General features: G+C 49.1%; 1 protein-coding gene across 1 annotated transcript; it reads right to left on the bottom strand.

Annotated features, from left to right (window-relative positions):
* Positions 1-2240: 2240 nt before the first annotated feature.
* On the bottom strand, positions 2241-3338 carry LOC130298335 (5,6-dihydroxyindole-2-carboxylic acid oxidase-like; the record flags this gene model as incomplete). The annotated part of the gene is made up of 1 exon (XM_056551264.1): positions 2241-3338. A coding segment is annotated over one exon (1098 nt), but the record flags the coding sequence as incomplete, so codon positions are not given.
* Between the last annotated feature and the right edge of the window lie 22348 nt (positions 3339-25686).

The following is a 25686-nucleotide window of genomic DNA, read 5'->3' as shown; positions in this document are numbered from 1 at the left end:
CATGGAAGGGGCTGGTATCTTCAGAGAAAAACTCTGCAATGAAAGTCGGTTCAGAGGCCAGCAGAACCCAGAAAGAGAGGAGGAGGTCAGTCACAGCGAAAGCAGTGCAGAGGAGGATGGTGTGGAGGTGGATGGTGGAGGAGAAAGAGAGAACAGTGCTGAGGAGGACAGTGTGGAGGAAGATGGTGGTGGAGAAAGAGAGGACAGTGCTGAGGAAGGTGCTAAAGAGAAGCAAGATGGTGGTGCAGAGGAGAGTGAAATAGAGGAGGAGGACACAACCCAGAGTTCATACATAAATCCTGCTCAGGTAGCCCTGCCTGTAACGTCAGATGACAGCAGTGACGACAGCGGCAGCAGCAATGGGTTAATTGGTGGTGGATTGCTGAAGGCGATTGTGCTCCAAGAGTCACCTACCCATTTTGAGAACTTCTCATTTGGAAATGACTTAGGCCCAGATACTGAGGTGAAGGGCAAGAGGAAGAGGAGAAATAAAAGGAAAAAAGGAGAGGTCACCAGACTTGTTTATTCTTCTCTCCAGCAGTCTGGGCCATCTGAAAAGGTGGTTCAGGCTGGTGGGCCCCCCAGTCTGCCCGACCCCGCTTTTGCTGTAAAGCGGGGCCAGAATGGGGGGTACATGGTGGATAAGGTTTCTAAGATGGCTGCAGACGCCAAGGAGCCGCCTGTCCAGTCGGTAGGGAAGGGCAGGACAGGCTTAAGGTGGGCGACTCCGATGCTGCAGGACCACCCCAGGTGGGCAGGGGGCGTGTCCTAGTGCCGGAGCTTGGTGATGTTGCTGTCTGCTCGGGGGGCGGTCCCCCGAGCGATCTGGGCGTAGCAGGGCACTCCTCTGTGAGGGGGGGGAGTGTCCATGCGTCTGGATTGGTAGAAAAGCCCGGGCGGTCGGGTAAGGTGGCTCCTGAAGGTTGCACTGACGCTGTGGGGAATCCCTCCACGTCGGCTGCTGTAGGAGGGGTGGGGGTGCGTCCGGAGGGACAGATCCCACCCAGTGTGAAGCAGTTCTCACTGGGAACATCATCGGCGTTGAAGGAAGTGTCATCACTGGAACTGGAAGTAACATCGCCAGAACCGAAAAAGCGGTCATCGGGGGCGGGACCAGCAGCACAAACCCCCGTGGCATACGCAAATAACCCGGCCAGCTCAGGAAAGTTTAGCCAGGATAATAGTGTGAAAGGGAAGAGTGCAAAAGAGAGTGAAAATTTTGGTGATGGTATGTTGCATGAAAATGTTAGCAGTGTGCAAGAGTGGGGCATTAGAGGTGTACTAGAGAGGGGTGCTAGCGGTGTGCAAGAGAGGGGTGCTAGCGGTGTGCAAGAGAGGGGTGCTAGCGGTGTGCAAGAGAGGGGTGCTAGCGGTGTGCAAGAGAGGGGTGCTAGCGGTGTGCGAGAGAGGGGTGCTAGCGGTGTGCAAGAAAGGGATGCTAGCGGTGTGCGAGAGAGGGGTGCTAGAGGTGTACAAGAGAGGGATGCTATCGGTGTGCAAGAGAAGAGTGCTGGAGGCAGGCAAAGGGATGTCACTGGATCAGTAAAGAGTACTGAGGAAGTAGGGGCTGGTTCGGCTGCCCCCCTGGTGGCGACTGCTAGAAGCTATGCCAGCGTCGCTGCCGGGGAATCAAGAGGGTCTCCGTCTCCATCTGGTTCTGGGGGTCACTTGCAGCGGCGCCTCCTGGAGGCTCTGCGTAAGGGTGATAGGTCAATTGAGGTAGAAGGGAGGGGTTCGGTTGACCTGTCTTTTTGGATAGAGAGGCATGGTCTGGGTGCCTTCCAAGAACAGAATGGGGAGGTGATGTGGTCCCTCCCGACTCCCGGGCAGGATAGTAACCGTAGGAATGTGGCCCGTCTGATTTGGAGGGGTAAAGATGCGTGTGTTACGCCGAGCGCTCCGGGTCCCCGCTCCTCCCCGGAGCGCTCGCTACACTCTCGTCACTGCAGCGCTCCGGTCAGATCCACTGACCCGGGGCGCTGCGATACCGCCTCCAGCCGGGATGCGATTCGCGATGCGGGTGGCGCCCGCTCGCGATGCGCACCCCGGCTCCCGTACCTGACTCGCTCTCCGTCGGTCCTGTCCCGGCGCGCGCGCGCCCTAGGGAGCGGGGCCGCGCGCGCCGGGACAGGACCGACGGAGAGCGAGTCAGGTACGGGAGCCGGGGTGCGCATCGCGAGCGGGCGCCACCCGCATCGCGAATCGCATCCCGGCTGGAGGCGGTATCGCAGCGCCCCGGGTCAGTGGATCTTTCTGCTTCTCTTTCTGCTTCTGTGTTGAACGGCACATGTGGCACCTGCAAAAATTATAGCCACTAGAACCAAAGCTGCTACAACCGCTATGGTGATGATCTCTGTACTACCTAATGCACGACCAGGCCACTGGACATCATATGAGTATCCCAGGTTATCTGGAGCCAAGACAAACATTTCATTATTGGTCACTGGTGGCCAGAAGGGTACCATGTTGTACTGTCTGTTATGACCAATTGGTGCATTTTCCAGAGGATACTGATTGGTATCTGTATTATGCCTCCTCAGCCATTCATCAAAAACTGCATCAGTAAAGGTATGAAGAAGCACGAAGATTGGATCATTTGGAGACAAGTGAGTTTGTCCCCCAGTACCATTGAGAAACAGATGAGCTAGATTGTGAAGACTTCTTACTGTGGGATTATATTGCCCAGAAGGTTCACTGTAACCTTCAATGGTATTCCGAAAGCTTTCTGAAGAGGTTGAAAAGAATGGGGGAGTGTCAAACAAGTTTACTTCTAAGCAGAGAAGCACATCTTCTGGCTCAGGAAGCCTCTGTACCATTGGGCGGGCAGTATTTCCAGCAGGATTTCTCCTGATTGAGCCACCTGCTGTATTGTTACAGATAGTCCCTAGGCTTTCATAATCTTCCACAGATTCACATACAACACGCCAACGGGAGAACACAGAGTTAGGACTTAAGAGATTTTGATCAAAATTGCTTCTCGCACCCATAAGGTCATCTGTACAAATGTCACATTCATTTCCACCAATAGCAAAGTTCCAGTAAGGAAGTGCAAATGTGGGATCCTGCAAAAGGTTCTGCATGTCCCTTTCCAGTTGAATCAAGTGGTATCTGTGCCAGGTAAGAAAAGCAGGGCCCTCATGAGAGAAGTCTATGTCGCCAACACTACCCTGGCCTGAGCCTAGGAAAGTTTTGCTAACACTGTAAAAGTGGGTCCAAACAAAGAAGTCAAAGATTGAAATGTTTTCAAAGTTAGTGGTATTCCTTTCTTGGTCTATAAGCTCATTGTAATGACGGGTTGCAATGACGAAGTCTGGGTGCACAGTGTCTTTGCGATTTAAAGGGCCACTTCGCCGCTGATTGGCGCAGTGGTTCTAATTAGTGTGTTCACCTGTGCACTCCTTATTTATACCTCACTTCCCCTGCACTCCCTCGCCGGATCTTGTTGCCATTGTGCCAGTGAAAGCGTTTCCTTGTGTGTTCCTAGCCTGTGTTCCAGACCTCCTGCCGTTGCCCCTGACTACGATCCTTGCTGCCTGCCCCGACCTTCTGCTACGTCCGACCTTGCTTCTGTCTACTCCCTTGTACCGCGCCTATCTTCAGCAGTCAGAGAGGTTGAGCCGTTGCTAGTGGATACGACCTGGTCACTACCGCCGCAGCAAGACCATCCCGCTTTGCGGCGGGCTCTGGTGAAAACCAGTAGTGACTTAGAACCGATCCACTAGCACGGTCCACGCCAATCCCTCTCTGGCACAGAGGATCCACTACCTGCCAGCCGGCATCGTGACAGTAGATCCGGCCATGGATCCCGCTGAAGTTCCTCTGCCAGTTGTCGCCGACCTCACCACGGTGGTCGCCCAGCAGTCACAACAGATAGCGCAACAAGGCCAACAGCTGTCTCAACTGACCGTGATGCTACAGCAGCTACTACCACAGCTTCAGCAATCATCTCCTCCGCCAGCTCCTGCACCTCCTCCGCAGCGAGTGGCCGCTTCTGGTCTACGACTATCCTTGCCGGATAAATTTGATGGGGACTCTAAATTCTGCCGTGGCTTTCTTTCCCAATGTTCCCTGCACTTGGAGATGATGTCGGACCAGTTTCCTACTGAAAGGTCTAAGGTGGCTTTCGTAGTCAGCCTTCTGTCTGGAAAAGCTCTGTCATGGGCCACACCGCTCTGGGACCGCAATGACCCCGTCACTGCCTCTATACACTCCTTCTTCTCGGAAATTCGAAGTGTCTTTGAGGAACCTGCCCGAGCCTCTTCTGCTGAGACTGCCCTGTTGAACCTGGTCCAGGGTAATTCTTCCGTTGGCGAGTACGCCGTACAATTCCGTACTCTTGCTTCAGAATTATCCTGGAATAATGAGGCCCTCTGCGCGACCTTTAAAAAAGGCCTATCCAGCAACATTAAAGATGTTCTGGCCGCACGAGAAATCCCTGCTAACCTACATGAACTCATTCATCTAGCCACTCGCATTGACATGCGTTTTTCCGAAAGGCGTCAGGAGCTCCGCCAGGATATGGACTTTGTTCGCACGAGGCGTTTTTTCTCCCCGGCTCCTCTCTCCTCTGGTCCCCTGCAATCCGTTCCTGTGCCTCCCGCCGTGGAGGCTATGCAGGTCGACCGGTCTCGCCTGACACCTCAAGAGAGGACACGACGCCGCATGGAGAATCTCTGCCTGTACTGTGCCAGTACCGAACACTTCCTGAAGGATTGTCCTATCCGTCCTCCCCGCCTGGAAAGACGTACGCTGACTCCGCACAAAGGTGAGACAGTCCTTGATGTCTACTCTGCTTCTCCACGTCTTACTGTGCCTGTGCGGATATCTGCCTCTGCCTTCTCCTTCTCTACTATGGCCTTCTTGGATTCCGGATCTGCAGGAAATTTTATTTTGGCCTCTCTCGTCAACAGGTTCAACATCCCGGTGACCAGTGTCGCCAGACCCCTCTACATCAATTGTGTAAACAATGAAAGATTGGACTGTACCATACGTTTCCGCACGGAGCCCCTTCTAATGTGCATCGGACCTCATCACGAGAAGATTGAATTTTTGGTCCTCCCCAATTGCACTTCCGAAATTCTCCTTGGACTACCCTGGCTTCAACTCCATTCCCCAACCCTGGATTGGTCCACTGGGGAGATCAAGAGTTGGGGGCCCTCTTGTTTCAAGGACTGCCTAAAACCGGTTCCCAGTACCCCTTGCCGTGACTCTGTGGTTCCCCCTGTAACCGGTCTCCCTAAGGCCTATATGGACTTTGCGGATGTTTTTTGCAAAAAACAAGCTGAGACTCTACCTCCTCACAGGCCTTATGATTGTCCTATTGACCTCCTCCCGGGCACTACTCCACCCCGGGGCAGAATTTATCCTCTGTCCGCCCCAGAGACTCTTGCTATGTCTGAGTACATCCAGGAAAATTTAAAAAAGGGCTTTATCCGTAAATCCTCCTCTCCTGCCGGAGCCGGATTTTTCTTTGTGTCCAAAAAAGATGGCTCTCTACGTCCTTGCATTGACTACCGCGGTCTTAATAAAATCACGGTAAAGAACCGCTACCCCCTACCCCTCATCTCTGAACTCTTTGATCGCCTCCAAGGTGCCCACATTTTTACCAAACTGGACTTAAGAGGTGCTTATAATCTCATCCGCATCAGAGAGGGGGATGAATGGAAAACGGCATTTAACACTAGAGATGGACACTTTGAGTATCTGGTCATGCCCTTTGGCCTGTGCAACGCCCCTGCCGTCTTCCAAGACTTTGTTAATGAAATTTTTCGTGATCTCTTATACTCCTGTGTTGTTGTATATCTGGACGATATCCTGATTTTTTCTGCCAATCTAGAAGAACACCGCCAGCATGTCCGTATGGTTCTTCAGAGACTTCGTGACAATCAACTTTATGCCAAGATAGAGAAATGTCTGTTTGAATGCCAATCTCTTCCTTTCCTAGGATACTTGGTCTCTGGCCAGGGACTACAAATGGATCCAGACAAACTCTCTGCCGTCTTAGATTGGCCACGCCCCTCCGGACTCCGTGCTATCCAACGTTTTTTGGGGTTCGCCAATTATTACAGGCAATTTATTCCACATTTTTCTACCGGTGTGGCTCCTATCGTGGCTTTAACCAAAAAAAATGCCAATCCCAAGTCTTGGCCTCCTCAAGCGGAAGACGCCTTTAAACGGCTCAAGTCTGCCTTTTCTTCGGCTCCCGTGCTCTCCAGACCTGACCCATCTAAACCCTTCCTATTGGAGGTTGATGCCTCCTCTGTAGGAGCTGGAGCGGTCCTTCTACAAAAAAATTCTTCCGGGCATGCTGTTACTTGTGGTTTTTTTTCTAGGACCTTCTCTCCGGCGGAGAGGAACTACTCCATCGGGGATCGAGAGCTTCTAGCCATTAAATTAGCACTTGAGGAATGGAGGCATCTGCTGGAGGGATCAAGATTTCCAGTTATTATTTACACCGATCACAAGAACCTCTCCTATCTCCAGTCTGCCCAACGGCTGAATCCTCGCCAGGCCAGGTGGTCTCTGTTCTTTGCCCGATTTAATTTTGAAATTCACTTTCGGCCTGCCGATAAGAACATTAGGGCCGATGCTCTCTCTCGTTCCTCGGATGCTTCGGAAGTTGAACTCTCTCCGCAACACATCATTCCTCCTGACTGCCTGATTTCCACTTCTCCAGCCTCCATCAGGCAAACTCCTCCAGGAAAGACCTTCGTCTCTCCACGCCAACGCCTCGGAATCCTCAAATGGGGTCACTCCTCCCATCTCGCAGGTCATGCAGGCATCAAGAAATCTGTGCAACTCATCTCTCGCTTCTATTGGTGGCCGACTCTGGAGACGGATGTCGTGGACTTTGTGCGAGCCTGCACTGTCTGTGCCCGGGATAAGACTCCTCGCCAGAAGCCCGCTGGTTTTCTTCATCCTCTGCCTGTCCCCGAACAGCCTTGGTCTCTGATTGGTATGGATTTTATTACAGACTTACCCCCATCCCGTGGCAACACTGTTGTTTGGGTGGTCGTTGATCGATTCTCCAAAATGGCACATTTCATCCCTCTTCCTGGTCTTCCTTCAGCGCCTCAGTTGGCTAAACAATTTTTTGTACACATTTTTCGTCTTCACGGGTTGCCCACGCAGATCGTCTCGGATAGAGGCGCCCAATTCGTGTCAAAATTCTGGAGGGCTCTCTGTAAACAACTCAAGATTAAATTAAACTTTTCTTCTGCATATCATCCTCAATCCAATGGACAAGTAGAAAGAATTAACCAGGTCTTGGGTGATTATTTACGACATTTTGTTTCCTCCCGCCAGGATGATTGGGCAGATCTTCTACCATGGGCCGAATTCTCGTATAACTTCAGAGTCTCTGAATCTTCCTCCAAATCCCCATTTTTCGTGGTGTACGGCCGTCACCCTCTTCCTCCCCTCCCTACCCCCTTGCCCTCTGGTCTGCCCGCTGTGGATGAAATTTCTCGTGATCTTTCCACCATATGGAGAGAGACCCAAAATTCTCTCTTACAGGCTTCATCACGCATGAAGAAGTTTGCTGATAAGAAAAGAAGAGCTCCTCCCATTTTTTCTCCTGGAGACAAGGTATGGCTCTCCGCTAAATATGTCCGCTTCCGTGTCCCTAGCTACAAGTTGGGACCACGCTATCTTGGTCCTTTCAAAATTTTGTGCCAGATTAATCCTGTCTCTTACAAACTTCTTCTTCCTCCTTCTCTTCGTATCCCTAATGCCTTTCACGTTTCTCTTCTTAAACCACTTATCATCAACCGTTTCTCTCCCAAACTTGTTTCCCCCACTCCTGTTTCCGGCTCCTCGGACATCTTCTCCGTCAAAGAGATTCTGGCATCCAAGAAGGTCAGAGGGAAAACTTTTTTTTTAGTTGATTGGGAGGGTTGTGGTCCAGAAGAGAGATCCTGGGAACCTGAGGACAATATTCTAGACAAAAGTCTGGTCCTCAGGTTCTCAGGCTCTAAGAAGAGGGGGAGACCCAAGGGGGGGGGTACTGTTACGCCGAGCGCTCCGGGTCCCCGCTCCTCCCCGGAGCGCTCGCTACACTCTCGTCACTGCAGCGCTCCGGTCAGATCCACTGACCCGGGGCGCTGCGATACCGCCTCCAGCCGGGATGCGATTCGCGATGCGGGTGGCGCCCGCTCGCGATGCGCACCCCGGCTCCCGTACCTGACTCGCTCTCCGTCGGTCCTGTCCCGGCGCGCGCGGCCCCGCTCCCTAGGGCGCGCGCGCGCCGGGTCTTTGCGATTTAAAGGGCCACTTCGCCGCTGATTGGCGCAGTGGTTCTAATTAGTGTGTTCACCTGTGCACTCCTTATTTATACCTCACTTCCCCTGCACTCCCTCGCCGGATCTTGTTGCCATTGTGCCAGTGAAAGCGTTTCCTTGTGTGTTCCTAGCCTGTGTTCCAGACCTCCTGCCGTTGCCCCTGACTACGATCCTTGCTGCCTGCCCCGACCTTCTGCTACGTCCGACCTTGCTTCTGTCTACTCCCTTGTACCGCGCCTATCTTCAGCAGTCAGAGAGGTTGAGCCGTTGCTAGTGGATACGACCTGGTCACTACCGCCGCAGCAAGACCATCCCGCTTTGCGGCGGGCTCTGGTGAAAACCAGTAGTGACTTAGAACCGATCCACTAGCACGGTCCACGCCAATCCCTCTCTGGCACAGAGGATCCACTACCTGCCAGCCGGCATCGTGACAGCGTGCCCGCCCCGGGCAAGGGTGGTTGAGCTCCTCCTTCAGATGGAGTTCAGGGCGAGTGACATCTTTGCCCTGATTCACCCCTATGGTTCTTCTGAGTTCGACATCAGCTTTGTTCGGCCAGAGGGTCTTGAACTTTTCTGGTCGAATTACGAGATGGTGAAGAACGAGCCCGGCTGGCGGGATTTCGCTGTAAAAGCGATATCCCGGCAGAACCAAACCAAGAGAGTGACCGTTTTGACCCGTAACGAGTCGCTGTCTTGCTACGACATCATGACCTGGCTCGGTCGTTATGGGGATGTGACGGACATGCCCAAGAAAAATCTTGATGAGCACGGGATCTGGTCTGGGGCCTGGACGTTTTCCGTCAAACTTAGGCGTTCAGGGAGCACAGTTGCCCACATCCCATCGGCAGCCTTACTCGGACGTGACAGAATCCAAGTCTTCTACCAGGGGCAGCCTAAAGTCTGCCACAGGTGTGGTAGTCCTACCCATTTTAGCGCAGCCTGCACTGTGCAAGTTTGCGCTTTTTGTGGTGGGGCTGGTCATTTGGCTGCATCCTGTGGGCAGATCCGGTGTCATCTGTGTGTTGTCCTAGGACACCCTTTCAAGCGTTGCCCCAGCGCCTTTTCCCGTTTGGTGGCCGCTCCAGCTGGGGAGAGCTTTAGGGTTGCCCCGGCTGGGGAGGGTACGGGCATGGGTGAAGGAGCAAAAGGGTTAATGAAGAGCAAGAAGGGGCCTGCCAAACTAAGGCGAGAGGAAAACCGCAGAAGGAGCAGGGAGCTGGAGAGTTCTCAGGTGGCGGGGGTAGCTCCTGGCCCTGCTCCTGTCACTAGCCCAGATGTTGCTGAGACCCTGGGGGATGGTGTGTTGGATGAGGAGATTAGGAGGATTCGCGAAGAGGAAGGCAAAGAGGCTGATCTTTTCTGATTCCTCCCACTATAAAAGTGTGGATGAGGAGGGGAGGGAAAGGCCGAAAAAAGACAAGGGCAAAAAAGTTGTAAAGGGGAAGTCTCAGTCCTCTATTTCAGGTGCTAAAGGCCAGGTCCTAAAAGGAAGCTTACCTGCCCCCCTTCTGATTGACCTATCGAACAGGTACCTTGTCCTTGATACCATCTCCTCCCCCTCATTGGAGGGGGGTGGCGAGGATGGGGTGCCTGAGGGATTGGAGCCTCCAGGGGGAACTGGGTCCTGTCCTGTTGAGGCATCTTCCTCGGAGGGCAGGGCTAACTCAGGGCCAGATGGAGATGGGAGCCAGATGGATCAGTCTGAGTCAAAAAAGAGATCTAAAGAAAGTAAGAATGCTCCTTCTTCTTCAGGGGATGAGGCGGTGAAGAAGAAGGGCAAGAAAAAATAATGGGTAAGGCCGTCTAACTCAATTACCCAGGATGGCAGCACTCACCCCATTGACGCTGGCATCTATTAATTGTGCCAGTATAAAGTCTGATACGGCTAGATTCGCAGCCTTTGATTTTCTCGGCCGTGTTGAAGCCGACATTTTCTTTTTACAGGAGACCAGGTTGTCAGATCTAGCCTCTCTGGTGAAAGCCAGAAGAGAGTGGAGGCGCGGCCCCTCCCACTGGTCTCTTGTGGCTGAGCCGTATAGTGGGGTGGCGGTCCTTTTTACCGCTCCGGTCGAATGCAGACGGGTCATTGAGTTAGAAATGGGGAGGTGCCTGATCTTAGATGTCTTCATGAAGGGACAAGAGCTCCGGCTCATTAACATCTACACCCCACAAACAAAGTGGGGCCGTAAGGATCTCTTTATGAGGATTAAACCCTTTCTTTTTACTAGCCGGCAAGTGATCTTTGGAGGGGACTTCAATAATGTCACGAGGTCCCAAGATAGGAGAGGTTCCAATGATCGGCTGGCTTATGACTGTGTGGCCCTTAGTAATATAGTCAGTGAAGCTCGCCTAGAGGATGCCCACATCCGGAGCCCCTCAGGCCACGCGGGTTTCACCTTTCATCGAGGTAGCAGCAGGTCTAGGATAGACAGGTTTTATTTAAAGGAGGAAGCCGTCTCTTCCGCAGTGTCCGTGGTTGAGGTGGAGTTCTCCGACCACTGTATGATTTTGTTTTCCCTGAATGTTTCAGAGACCCCCCGGATGGGAAAAGGTTATTGGAAGCTGAATTTGTCCCTCCTGGAGGAAACAGAGATAAGACAGTCCTTTGAGGATTTTCTTCAAAGTCAGGTACCTTTACTGGACTTTTGTAGTAGTAAGTCTGAGTGGTGGGAGATATTCAAGAAGCAGGTTGCGGGGTTCTTCCGCCAGCTCTCGAGCCTCAGGTCCCTAAACAGGTATCGCCTGTATCAGGGACTGAGGAGGAAACTCGAGCTTCTCGTCTCGACTGGAGGTAGCCGAGAGGATATCTCCAGAGTGAAGTCCTTGCTGATGAGGTGTCAGTACGATAGGCAAGCATCTTTGGTTTTTGAGAGGGATTACGGGAAGTACCGCTCGCCCGACCCTTACAGGAACTGCAAGATGTCAGTGAGTAGTAAAGTAGTCTCAGGACTGATTGATAGTACGGGATCTCTGAATCGGTCCAGATCAGGGATCCTGGAGGTCGTCAGATCCTTCTACTCGCACCTACAGACAGGAAGCTTCTGGCCAAGATACTGTTTAATCGGCTGGTGAAGTTTGCACCCCGGCTCCTTTCGGGGGCTCAGCACTGCTCTGTTCCAGGCCGAAGCACCTTAAGTGCTGTCCTCAGTGTCAGGGAGGCAGTGGAGCGGAGTAGTGCGGGTCTCTGGAAGGGGTACTTACTTTTCCTTGGATCAGGCCAAAGCATTTGATCGAGTGAACCATGACTACCTCTGGTCCGTCCTCCTGAGATATGGCTTACCGTGTACTTTTGTTAATTGGCTTAAGATCTTGTATGCAGGGGCAGAGAGTTTCCCGCTGGTGAACGGGTGGTCTGGCCGCTCTTTGAGGTGGGGTCTGGAGTCCGTCAGGGTTGTCCTTTGAGCCCGCTCTTATATGTATTTGCGATCGATCCCTTCCTTAGGAGGGTGAGTTGCGGACCATTGGCGGGAGTCAGGATGATTCTGGCGGAGCCGGGTGTCGCCCAGAGAGTGGTGGCGTACGCTGATGATGTCACCATTTTCCTCTCCTCGAGAGAGGAGGCCGATGTGGTGATGTCGGAAGTGGATCGCTACTCGGAGGCATCCGGGTCTAAGATCAACCAGGATAAGTGTGAGAGTCTCTGGCTGGGAGGGGGAGACCCCACGTTTGATCTCCCGGACACCCTTCCAGGGCCCCAAGACTCAGCAAAAGTTTTGGGCATCACATTCGGCCAGGATGATTATCCCACCAAAAACTGGGATGGTAAGCTCCAGGATGCCACTCAGAGGGTGGACCAGTGGAAGGGTTGGTCTATGACCCTCAGGGAAAGGGTACACCTGATCAAATCGTACCTGCTCCCCTTGTTTATCTATCTGGGCAGCGTATGTATTTTACCAGAGGCTTACTACACTAGGGTCTACAGCCTGTTTTTCCAACTGTTATGGGGGAACAGGTTGAACCTAGTCAAGAGGGAGGTTACGTACCGCACGAGGAGACTAGGGGGTTTATCTATGGTAAACCCTGTGGTGTTCTTAACGAACACCTTCTTGAAAGCCAACATTGCAAACCTCTGGTCAGAGAGGGCTCCTCCGTGGGTACTCTCCTGCAGGGAATGGTTTCGGCCTTTCTTCCAGGAATGGGAGACAGGAGGGCAAGTGAAGGACCTCCGTACACCACATGGATATCTTCCGGCTTACGCTACCCCGACTCTGAAGGCGATACGTCGGTGGGGTCTGGGAGTGTGGGAGATCAGGACCCAGTCAAGGCAGTTCCTTGACAAACGGGTTCTGTTGACCCACTTCCAGAAGCCTCTGGCGCTCAGGGACTGCCCAGGTCGGGATCTGACGGTGGGATTGCATCTTTTAAATATGAAAAGGATCCCCCAGAAGTTTTGGGACTTGGCCTGGCGCTGCTTTCAGGGGAAGCTATATGTGAGGGACAACCTGAAGTACAGGAACTCTGATGACCGGGGATGTCCCCGAGAAGAGTACGGGGACACGCTGGAAAGCATGGACCACTTCCTGCTTCATTGTCCCTTTAATATAGGGGTTTACAACAGGGTGGGTGCTTCCATCGGCTGGAGTCAACTTGCCGGCCTTTCCTATCCGGAGTGGGCTTATGGGGCATTCAGGAACCTGGGTGGCCGTGATCGGGGCACTTTATTCTTAGTTAGCTTAGTGGTTAGGTACTACACGTGGAATGCACGGTGCTTAGTATCGACCCAACAGAAAGTCCTCTCCGAGGTGGAGGTATGTAGGAACATCACTGGTGACCTCGGGAAGATCAGGTCTTTGGAGTATGGCAGTCTTGGTACCAGTAGGGCTTCTCTCCTGTGGAGAGGGTTTTCTTTTGATGTACCTTAATTTTGGTTAGGGACAGTATATAGATGTTAGGGTGAGTATAGGGTCAGTTTTATGAAGGGATAGCGATAGGGTTAGAAGTAAGGTTCATAGGGTAAGCATTTTGAAACTTAGTTTTATCAGGATTGCCATCCTTCTTCCTGGTGGTGGGCTATGCATGTCACTCTAGCTTTTTGTTTTGTTTTCTGTAATTTGAATGTAAAGGGCTTGCAGGCAACCAATCTTGGGCCTGGTGGGGGTTTGAAGTACTGTATTACTTTGTTTTTCATATTATTTCTGTGGTTGTAGTGAATTAGTACATTGTTGAGTTAGTTAATAATAGTGGGGGGGGGGATTAATTTTAAGTTGGGTGGGGGTTGTTGGGGGGAGGGGGTGATGCTTTGGGTCTGACTTGGGTCAGTTTATGGACAATGACTGTTTCAGTAAAAAAAAAATAAAAAAACACTGTGATACACGAACTCTGACCATGTCCAGTGGGAGTGGTGTGGGTGATGGGAGAGTTCATAGTGTAGGTTATTTTTCTTTAGGTTTTATTCTTGTTTACATGTATTTCATAAGTATAAATAGTTTTATGTATTTTTGTATAGTGTTATACCTCATTGTTGGGTAAAGGCAGTCGGACCAGCTTTTAGTTGATATTATTGTGTTTATTTTTTCCCCCTTATGGTAATGTATCCATGCATGTGTGTGTTACTATAGTTTAAAGATTGGTTGTTGTCTGTGTGTAAAATTAATGGTATTTCCAAGATGGAATTATTTTATTTATTTCCTTATTATTTTTATGGCAGTTAGCCCTATTTATTTTTGTTTAATGCATTTTGTGTATGGTATGTGGGGATAAGTTTCCTATTCGGATGTTTTCAGTTAAAACTTAATTAAGGAAAGCTATATTTATGTTTTGTTGGTAATTAATGTGTGTGTGTATGTGTGTTTGGAAGGATAATAGGTAAGAATTAGTAGTATCAGGCATTATTTGGTAGTTGAGTTAAGCTGGGCTGGTTGGTTAGGTAGGTCCTTTTATTCTGTAACAAAGAGTTTATATTTGTTACTTTTTCATCCTTATGTTTCAGCTGATTAAGCATTGTATTTGTGTTTTGTAAAAGTTTAATATTTTTCTAATAAAAAGAGTTCCAGCTGTAGCAAAACTCCCAGCATGCCAGGACAGTCAATGGCTATGCCGATGTGCTGGCCCCTGTATTCTCTGTGCAGTGATGACAACAGGGTGCCGCAACCGAGATCACGGGGGTCCTTTGGAGAGGGGATAAGATGTCTTGGTGCGTAGTACCCCTTTAAGAGGGAAAAACATGATATATATTTAACCCCAAACCAAATGTACCTTATTTTTATTTTCTACCTAATGTACATAAAGACCGAAAAAAAAAACACCTGTTCGCCCGATAGTTGCCAGATGTTTATCTGAATATATAGACCATCAGTTACAGAAATGTGCGGTGTCTTTACCAGCATACCTCAGAGATAAATGGGCGTTTATTAACCCTATTGAAAGATATCATACGGGAAGAGGACTATATGTGGGCAACGCTAGATATTGCTTCATTATATAGTAACATCCCACATGACAGAGGAGTGGAAGCTGTGTGATCTTTTTTAGTGGAAGATCCCTTGATGCCCATACATCAGAGGAACTTCATTTTGGAGGCCATTAAAGGAGTAGTGCAGTGTTGAAAAACATCCCCTATCCCAAGGATAGGGGATACATTTCAGATTGTGGGGTGTCCGACTGCTGGGGGGCCCCGTGATCTCCTGTACGGGGCCCTGGCTCGCTGGCCAGATAGCGCGTGTTGACTAGTGTTGAGCAGCATAGGCCATATTCGAATTCGCGATATTTCGCGTATATATGGACAAATATTCGTCATATATTCGCTAAATTCGCATATTCGTAATATTCGCGTAATATTTTTGCATATGCGAAAATTTGCATAAATGAAAATGTGCATAAGCAAATTTTCCCATATGCGAAAATTCATACGCCAGTCTCACACAGTAGTATTAGAGCCTTCTTTACACCACACAAGCTGGAAGCAGAGAGGGATGATCACTGTGATGTGTATTGTGAAAGAAAAAAAAACAATATTCGTAATTTCGAATATATAGTGCTATATTGGCGAATATTCGCGAATTCGCGCATTGCGAATATTTGCGAGCAACACTAGTGTTGACCACCAGACGAAGGGGCAGCCGACACGCCCCCTCAAAAAAAGCGCTATGGCAGAGCCAGAGATATCCAAAGGCAGCGCTGCATCAGTCCCCCCAAAAAATGTGAGTTCCTGGATTTAAATATCTATATTCAGGATGGCTGTTCGCATACTGCCAACTATTTTAAGGAGGTGGATGCAAACAGATACCTCGACTTTAACAGTTGCCATCTTAAATAATGGAAGAAGAACATTCCATTAGGTCAAATGAAAAGAATCCGAAGGAATTGTTCTTCCACACAAAAATACCTACAACAACTAGAGAACCTGGAGGATCGTTTTAAACAAAAAGGGTATCCCAAACCCCTTATACAAGGAGCACGCCAGAGAGTGGACGAATTAGAACAAAGTGCTTGCTTGAAAAATAATAAACAGGGTAATGCAGAGGGGGGTTATAATGATGAATTTGATTCTGTTTTTCTAACTAGGTATTACACTTCACACACCAATATTTTTTTATTATTTTTTTTATTTTTTTTTGTATAGGTAATATCACCAGCTCATATTATTGTGTCATGATTACTGGCACCATATGTAGTCCCCCAGTTATTCTTCTTTAGATGTTTTCCGTGTCCTGTGCAGTATCTCTCCCAGAAGTCCACTTGATGGCCCCCGTGGTGGTCTACACCCCGAAGTCATCAATTTTTACTCTAAGAGAGAGTGTGCAGCTGTTTCTGGAGACGGTCAACAATAACTTCTGCATGGTGGAATAATAGGTCACGATGTTTATCAGGATCAGTAGAAGCATCACCCACTCGATGATTATGATGGGGATTTCACGGATCTCGTCCCAGTCTTCATCATTATGGAATAATTCCTTTAATGTTTCATATCCAAAATAGAAAACTACACAGACAAAAGTCAGGCCACAGCAGGTGCATCTACTATGGTGGATGACTTTTTTTGCTCCTGGTAATTTATACATCTGGATGGACTGCCCAAGGTAGTATAAGGCTTCACATGTAATGGAAATTATCGTGCTGACAAAGTGTATCCTGGGATATTCTTCGGGGGACAATACATGCATAACAGCTGTGGAAAAACAGGAGGCCCACACAATGGCCAGCAGGATCCTCTGGATCAGGACCTGATGACCCCTGAACTCTTCAGTATGCATAACCATATACTTATAAATAAGAAAGGTTAGTACCAAAGTGCCAATGGACATCCCTATGAATCCAATTCTGAATAATATGCTTTCGGGAAAGACATTTCCCACGTCACTGTGAAGGAAAAGAAACCAATGTTATTATGGATATTTCCTCACTCCCAACCCATGAAATAAGAATCATGTGCTTGTTTATCTTACCTGATGCTCATCAGTGGCGAGGCTGCATGGCCGAGGACGACCGTCATGATGTAGCTGGTGGCAAGCCAGGCCGCACACCAAAACGCCAACAGGAGGGGGACGAACCCCAGTCCTTTTAGCTCCATTTCAGACAAGTAGAAGAAGACGCTAATCTCACTATTCTCACTAATCGCACTGGAACTGACTGAAGGCTCGGGCGGCTGTCAGTGGAATGTCAGGCCTCCAGCTGTCTATGACATCACATGTGACATGTCAGAATGACTGCTTGTTTCTTTGAGCTGCCATGATTTAGTATCTGCTATAGACAGAACCTGATGTTTTTACTATGGACCTTACAGACCTCAGAACCCAAGTAATTAGTGCAGGGGCTCCATTTTGATCATCTCATATTTCACATTATTTGAGTTCCAGGGCTCAGATACATTTGCACCCTCTATAGCAGTGGTCTTCAAGCTGTGAACCCCCAACCGCTGCAGAACCACAACTCCCAGCATGCCGAGACAGCAACTTCGCATAAGGAAATAGTCTAATTAAACTTTTCTTATATATAGAATCCCTGAAATCTCCAATCTCTCCTTTTATTGGTTTATGATCTGTGTTACTTATTTGTTAAAAACAATGTTTCTGATTGTCTTCCCCCCACACACTTATGGGCTATCTCTTCAAACGACTTTATTTGACCTAAAGCGTATAATTGATTTACATAAATAAGCCCCTTTTCATCCAAAAGAGTGAATCTTTAATTTTAAGGAATTCTTTAAGTGCTTTATTCGACCATAATGAAGTAAAGTCAAATCTCCATGTGATTTTAAACATTTTTTAAGTTCCTCCCATACTTAATTATCTAGATATGCATGGGTGTAGTGAGTATCCCAGCTTCCAAAATCTCAAAAATATCCTTATAACGACCCATTAGGGTATGTTCACACTACAGTGTGTGAATGGAATCTCCGCTCGCTGAATTCAGTGAGCGAAGATTCAGACTGGCAGCCGGCGGTGGCGGTAGGACCGGGCGGCACTGAGCCGTCACTATTGACAGCTATGCAGTGCTCGCGGACTTCCGTGCAAAGAATGAACATGTTCTTTCTTTGGGCGGAACAATTTCAGTGGCGCTGAAATTCCGCAGTGTGAACGGCTCTCGCGGAAACCCATTCACATTAATGTTAAGTTCACACCGCGGAATTCGGCTCTCGGAGTTCCGCCCGTGGAATTCGGCTTGCGGAATTCCGCCGGTCGATTTCCGCGGGAATTCCGTAGTGTGAACATACCCTTAGAGAGAAAAAATAGGACTACATTTTCCCTCCTTCTCATAATAGTCTGCAATTTTAGTGCTAAAAAGTACCTAAAAAAAAAAAAAAGTGCCCAACCCCCATCGTGCTCAGCTAACGTTAAAGAAACATATTTCATTCTCGTGCTTTCCTGCCCCAAAGTAGTGAATTTAATAAAGAAATAAGAGCTTGGAACCATTTTTCTGATATCCATACAGTATAGAAACATAGAATGTGTCGGCAGATAAGAACCAATTGGCCCATCTAGTCTGCCCAATAATCTGAATCCTATCAATAGTCCCTGGCCCTATCTTATATGAAGGATAGCCTTATGCCTATCCCATGCATGTTTAAACTCCTTCACTGTATTTGCAGCGACTAGTGTTGCTCACGAATATTCGCAATTCAAATTTTAATCGCGAATATAGCATATTCGCGAATTTGCGAATATTGCAAATATAGCACTATATATTCATAATTACGAATATTCGCTTTTTTTGCGCATATGTGAAAATTTGTGCGCATATGCGCAAATTTGCGAATATTGAGCCCTCCCTTCATTAATGGTATAGAGAACTGTGACTAGTGCATCAACTCTGTGATTTTTTGCCCAATAAAACCAATAGGCTAATTGTGGTCTATGGGGATCTCACTGCATGTAAGATAAGCAGGACCGTCTCGGCAGTACAGTGGGATGGGAAACCGTCACTGGTTCGAGTCCCAGGGTGGACAGTGTTACAGTGTTGTGGTTAAACTTTACTTTCCTGGAAAAGCTGCTGAGTTGCCCATAGCAACCAATCAAATTGCTTCTTTCATTTTTCAGAGGCCTATTCAAAAATGAAAGAAGCGATCTGATTGGTTGCTAAGTATATAGTAAACATTCATATATGTGGTCAATATATAGTATACATTCATATATATGGGGGTCAGTATATAGTATACATTCATATATATGGGGGTCAGTATATAGTATACATTCATATATATGGGGGTCAGTATATAGTATACATTTATATGTGTGGTCAGTATATAGTATACATTCATATATGGGGGTCAGTATATAGTATACATTCATATATATGGGGGTCAGTATATAGTATACATTCATATATATGGGGGTCAGTATATAGTATACATTCATATGTGTGGTCAGTATATAGTAAACATTCATATATATGGGGGTCAGTATATAGTATACATTCATATATATGGGGGTCAGTATATAGTATACATTCATATATATGGGGTCAGTATAAAGTATACATTCATATATATGGGGGTCAGTATATAGTATACATTCATATATGGGGGTTAGTATATAGTATACATTCATATATATGGGGTCAGTATATAGTATACATTCATATATATGTGGTCAGTATATAGTATACATTCATATATATAGGGGTCAGTATATAATATACATTCATATATGGGGGTCAGTATATAGTATACATTCATATATACGGGGGTCAGTATATAGTATACATTCATATATATGTGGTCAGTATATAATATACATTCATATATATGGGGGTCAGTATATAGTATACATTCATATATATGGGGTTTCAGTATATAATATACATTCATATATATGGGGGTCAGTATATAGTATACATTCATATATATGGGGGTCAGTATATAATATACATTCATATATGGGGGTCAGTATATAGTATACATTCATATATACGGGGGTCAGTATATAGTATATTCATATATATGTGGTCAGTATATAGTATACATTCATATATATGGGGGTCAGTATATAGCAGTGATTCCCAACCGCGGTGCCGCGGCACACGTGTGTGCCGTTCAGCACTGCCCGTGGTGCCGCTGGATTTTGCCGTGATTTTTTTTATTTTTTACTATTATTTTTTTTTAAATGTCCCGCCCCGGCCTGACGGCGCAGGGGGGAAGGGAAGTCTGCGTGCGCACTGCGCACACAGCGTCCCCCTCTATCTCCTGCGTTTCCTGTGTTCCCCTCCGTCCCCTGCGTCTGCCGCGTGACCCGTGTTCCCCTCCTTCCCCATCTGTTCCCTGTGTCCCCCGCATCCCCCTCCTTCACTCTCCGTCTCCTGTGTCCCCCTCTCCCTTGCGGCGCAGTGAGCCGGATATGGTGCCCTGGGGCGGAACGAGCTGCACCAGCGCCGTACTCCCGTGCCTCCTGTGGAACTGCAAGCTGTGCGGGCCGGCTTGCTTAAGGTACCGTACCCTTTCCACCCCTCTGTTCACCTTCTCAACCCTGTCTAAATCCCCCCACCGTCACCCAGGTCCACACTCTACCCCTCCCCCCCGACCCCGTCACTCATGTCCACCCCCCCTGTCAGCCACGTCTGCCTTGTTTACCTCCCTGTCCATCTCTATCACCCATGTCCACCCCCCCCTGTCAGCCATATCTGCCTTGTTTACCTCCCTGTCCATCTCTATCACCCATGTAATCCCTCCCTGTCACCCATGTAATCCCTCCATGTCACCCATGTAATCCCCCCCTGTCATCCATGTCCACCCTCCCTGTCACCCATGTCCACCCTCCAGTCACCCATGTGCACCCCCCCAGTCACCCATGTCCACCCCCCAAGTCACCCATGTCCACCCCCCCAGTCACCCATGTCCACCCCCCCTGTCACCCATGTCCACCCCCCGTCACCCATTTCCACCCTCCCTGTCACCCATGTCCACCCTCCCTGTCACCCATATCCACCCCCCCAGTCACCCATGTCCACCCCCCCAGTCACCCATGTCCACCCCCCCAGTCACCCATGTCCACCCCCCCGTCACCCATGTAATCCCTCCCTGTCACCCATGTAATCCCTCCCTGTCACCCATGTAATCCCCCCCTGTCACCCATGTAATCCCCCCTGTCACCCATGTCCACCCCCTCAGTCACCCATGTAATCCCTCCCTGTCACCCATGTAATCCCTCCCTGTCACCCATATAATCCCTCCCCGTCACCCATGTAATCCCTCCCTGTCACCCATGTCCACCCCCCTGTCACCCATGTCCACCCCCCGTCACCCATATCCACCCCCCCTGTCACCCATGTCCACCCCCCCTATCACCCATGTCCACCCCCCCTGTCACCCATGTCCTTCCTCCCTGTCACCCATGTCCACCCTCCCTGTCACCCATGTCCACCCTCCCTGTCACCCATGTCCACCCTCCCTGTCACCCATGTAATCCCTCCCCCGTCACCCATGTAATCCCTCCCCCGTCACCCATGTAATCCCCCCCGTCACCCATGTAATCCCCCCCGTCACCCATGTCCACCCCCTGTCACCCATGTCCACCCCCACTCTGTCACCCATGTCCACCCTCCTGTTCACCCATCTGTCCCTTTGTTACCCCAGTCCACCCTTCTCTGTCACTCCTGTCCCTCTTTTACCCCCTTGTCCACCCCTCTGACCCCCTGTCTCCCCTCCCCACCCTCCTGTCACCCATGTCCACCCCCTGTCCACCCCTCTGTCACCCCTATGCCCCCGTCACCCATGTTCACTCTTCTACACCCATCTATCACCCTTGTACACCTCTCTACACCCCTCTGACACCCATTTACACTTCTCTACAACCCTCTGTCACCCATGTACACCCATCTGTCACCCATGTACACTACTCTGTACCCCTCTGCCACCCATGTACACTCCTCTACACACCTGTCACCCATGTCCACCCCCCCTGTCACCCATGTCCACCCCCTCAGTCACCCATGTCCACCCCTCAGTCACCCATGTAATCCCTCCCTGTCACCCATGTAATCCCTCCCTGTCACCCATGTAATCCCTCCCTGTCACCCATGTCCAACGCCCCTGTCACCCATGTCCACCCTCCCTGTCACCCATGTCCACCCTCCCTGTCACCCATGTCCACCCTCCCTGTCACCCATGTCCACCCTCCCTGTCACCCATGTAATCCCTCCCCCGTCACCCATGTAATCCCTCCCCCGTCACCCATGTAATCCCTCCCCCGTCACCCATGTAATCCCTCCCCCGTCACCCATGTAATCCCTCCCCCGTCACCCATGTCCACCCCCCGTCACCCATGTCCACCCCCACTCTGTCACCCATGTCCACCCTCCTGTTCACCCATCTGTCCCTTTGTTACCCCAGTCCACCCCTCTGTCACTCCTGTCCCTCTATTACCCCCTTGTCCACCCCTCTGACCCCGTCTCCCCTCTCCACCCTCCTGTCACCCATGTCCACCCCCTGTCCACCCCTCTGTCACCCCTATGCCCCCGTCACCCATGTTCACTCTTCTACACCCATCTATCACCCTTGTACACCTCTCTACACCCCTGTCACCCATTTACACTTCTCTACAACCCTCTGTCACCCATGTACACCCATCTGTCACCCATGTACACTCCTCTATACCCCTCTGTCACCCATGTACACTCCTCTACACCCCTCTGTCACTCATGTACACTCCTCTACACCCCTCTGTCACCCATGTACACTCATAGGCGTGCGCACAGGGTGTGCCGGGTGTGGAGCAAAAGGGGCAGCTGCACCGGGCCCTGTAATTCCTGGGGGCCCAAAAGCAGCTCTCCTCTTTTGCCCCATAAAGCTGATAAACGCTGGCGGGCCAGGCGTCAGGGGCCCGGCCAAAATGTTAGTAGGAGTGGGCGGGGGGGCGGGTTTGCGCCGCACGCTACCTTTTTATGTTCGCCGCCGCCGTCACTCATTCCCAGGCAGCCAGTACCGCAATGGCTGTCTGGGAGATGGTCACGTGACGTGACGTGTGGTGCAACGTCACGGGCGGCATCATAGAGAAGAGCGGAGCATAGAGAGTCTCCCGCTCCTCTCAGTCCCCACACGGCCGCTTCCAGGATCAAGGCCGCAGCAAGGGACCCACCGCCGGGGGTATCCTCCCCTCACTTGCATAATCTGATAATCCCCTCCCCCGTACGTATCCTGTACTGATCCTGAGTTATATCCTGTATTATTCTAAAGAGCTGTACTCACTATTCTGCTGGTGAGGTCACTATGTACATATATTACATTACTTATCCTGTACTGATCCTGAGTTATATCCTGTATTATTCTAAAGAGCTGTACTCACTATTCTGCTGGTGAGGTCACTGTGTACATACATTACTTATCCTGTACTGATCCTGAGTTATATCCTGTAAATCTTTTATTAGAAAAATACAAATCATAACAAAACATAAACCAGCACAACTTTGCCATAACGGAAAACAACAACATGAAATAACATAAACCCAAACTTTACATTTAAATAAAAGAACAAAAATCCTGCCTAACCGGCCAGCCCAGCTTTCCTACTAGAACTAGAAATATTATAACTACACCTTTCATAGCCAAACAACACACTCATAAGAAACATAAATATAGCACTATTTCGCTTTAACTCAAAACACCCAAACTCGGGAAAAATCATACATTACAAATAGAAAACACAACAAGCACTCACACTGCACACCATGTTTTTTTTTTTAAATAATAATAATAATTATAATAATAATAACAACACTATACCACACTCACACATGCACACATATATATCCATATATTAACTACATTTAACCAAGAAACCAAAAATAAATAAATAAATAAATTCAATTCAACTCAAAATACCCAAACTCGGGAAAATATCACAGAAAACACAATACACACATGCTTACACACATCTTTACTACATACTACATATATAAACCAAAGAAAATAAATCCACAACGGGATACTAAAGAAACATTACTACAAAAACAAAACTGGTTCGACTGCCATGTCTATCTCTACTATAAATACTATATACTTAAAAAAAAAAAAAAAAAATAATTTTTTTTTATAATAATATAACATTATACATACTATATACATAACTAACTATATACACTACTATGTACAATACTATACACAAACTATATACACCTATAAATAAACAGAAAACACACCTACAAATATAAAAGAACATTCTACACTAAACTGACCCTTCACCCACACCACCCGCCCTCCTGTACATGGGTCAGAGTTTTTTCCATACAGTTCATAGTCCTCAATGTCCAGTCCACAACTGACCCATGCCAGGTCCACCAAAAGAAAAGACCACCACCACCCACAAATATACCCTCCCAACCAACTTAACCATTACCAGCTTTAACATACATAAGCAAACAATACAACCCACTTTAGGCCCAAGTTCGGTGCCTGTAAGCCCTTCATAACCATAGCATCTGAAAACAAAACAAAAAGCTAGGGTGCACATGCATTAGCCCACCACCAGGAAGAAGGAAGGCAATCCTGATACATACAAAATGTATATTCTTTCCCTAACTGCACCCTACCTCTCACCCTACCATTATCCCTAAAGATAAACTGACCCTAGTTGACTCCAGCCGATGGAAGCGCCCACCCGGTTGTAGACCCTTATATTAAAGGGACAATGAAGCAGGAAATGGTCCATGCTTTCCAGCATGTCCCCGCACTCTTCTCGGGGACATCCCCGGTCATCAGATCTCCTGCACTTCAAATTGTCCCTCACATATAGCTTCCCCTGAAAGCAGCGCCAGGCCAAGTCCCAAAACTTCTGGGGGATCCTTTTCATATTTAAGAGATACAACCCCACCCTCAGATCCCGACCTGTGCAGTCCCTGAGCGCCAGAGGCTTCTGGAAGTGGGTCAACAGAACCCGTTTGTCAAGGAACTGCCTTGACTGGGTCCTGATCTCCCACACTCCCAGACCCCACCGACGTATCGCCTTCAGAGTCGGGGTAGCGTAAGCCGGAAGATGCCCATGGGGCGTACGGAGGTCCTTCACTTGCCCTCCTGTCTCCCATTCCTGGAAGAAAGGCCGAAACCATTCCCTGCAGGAGAGTACCCACGGAGGAGCCCTCTCTGACCAGAGGTTTGAAATGTTAGCTTTCAAGAAGGTGTTTGTTAAGAACACCACAGGGTTTACCATAGATAAACCCCCTAGTCTCCTTGTGCGGTACGGAACCTCTCTCTTGACTAGGTTCATCCTGTTCCCCCATAACAGTTGGAAAAACAGGCTGTAGATCCTAGTGTAGTAGGCATCTGGCAAGATACATACACTGCCAAGATAGATAAACAAGGGGAGCAGGATACGATTTGATCAGGTGTACCCTTTCCCTGAGGGTCATAGACCAACCCTTCCACTGATCCACCCTATGAGTGGCATCCTGTAGCTTACCATCCCAGTTTTTGGTGGGATAATCATCCTGGCCGAATGTGATGCCCTGAATTTTTGCTGAGTCTTGGGGCCCTGGGAGGGTGTCCGGGAGATCAAAAGTGGGATCTCCCCCTCCCAGCCAGAGACTTTCACACTTATCCCGGTTGATCTTAGACCCGGATGCCTCCGAGTAGCGTTCCACCTCCGGCATCACCACATCGACCTCCTCTCTCGAGGACACGAAAATGGTGACATCATCAGCGTACGCCACCACTCTCTGGGCGACATCCAGTTCCGCCAGACTCATCCCGACTCCCGCCAACGGCCCACAATCTACCCTCCGGACGTAGGGATCAATTGCGAACACGTATAAAACCGGGCTCAAAGGACAACCCTGACGGACTCCGGACCCCACCTCAAAAGAGCGGCCAGACCACCCGTTCACCAGCGGGAAACTCTCTGCCCCTGCATATAAGGTCTTAAGCCAATTAATAAAAGCACACGGTAAGCCATATCTCAGGAGGACGGACCAGAGGTACTCGTGGTTCACCCGATCAAATGCTTTGGCCTGATCCAGGGACAGCAAGTACCCCTTCCAGAGACCT

This window comes from Hyla sarda, assembly GCF_029499605.1.
Source record: "Hyla sarda isolate aHylSar1 chromosome 2 unlocalized genomic scaffold, aHylSar1.hap1 SUPER_2_unloc_11, whole genome shotgun sequence".
Taxonomy (NCBI): Eukaryota; Metazoa; Chordata; class Amphibia; order Anura; family Hylidae; genus Hyla; species Hyla sarda.
Note: the sequence above shows the minus strand (reverse complement) of the source record. Positions and strands in the feature narration are given on the sequence as shown.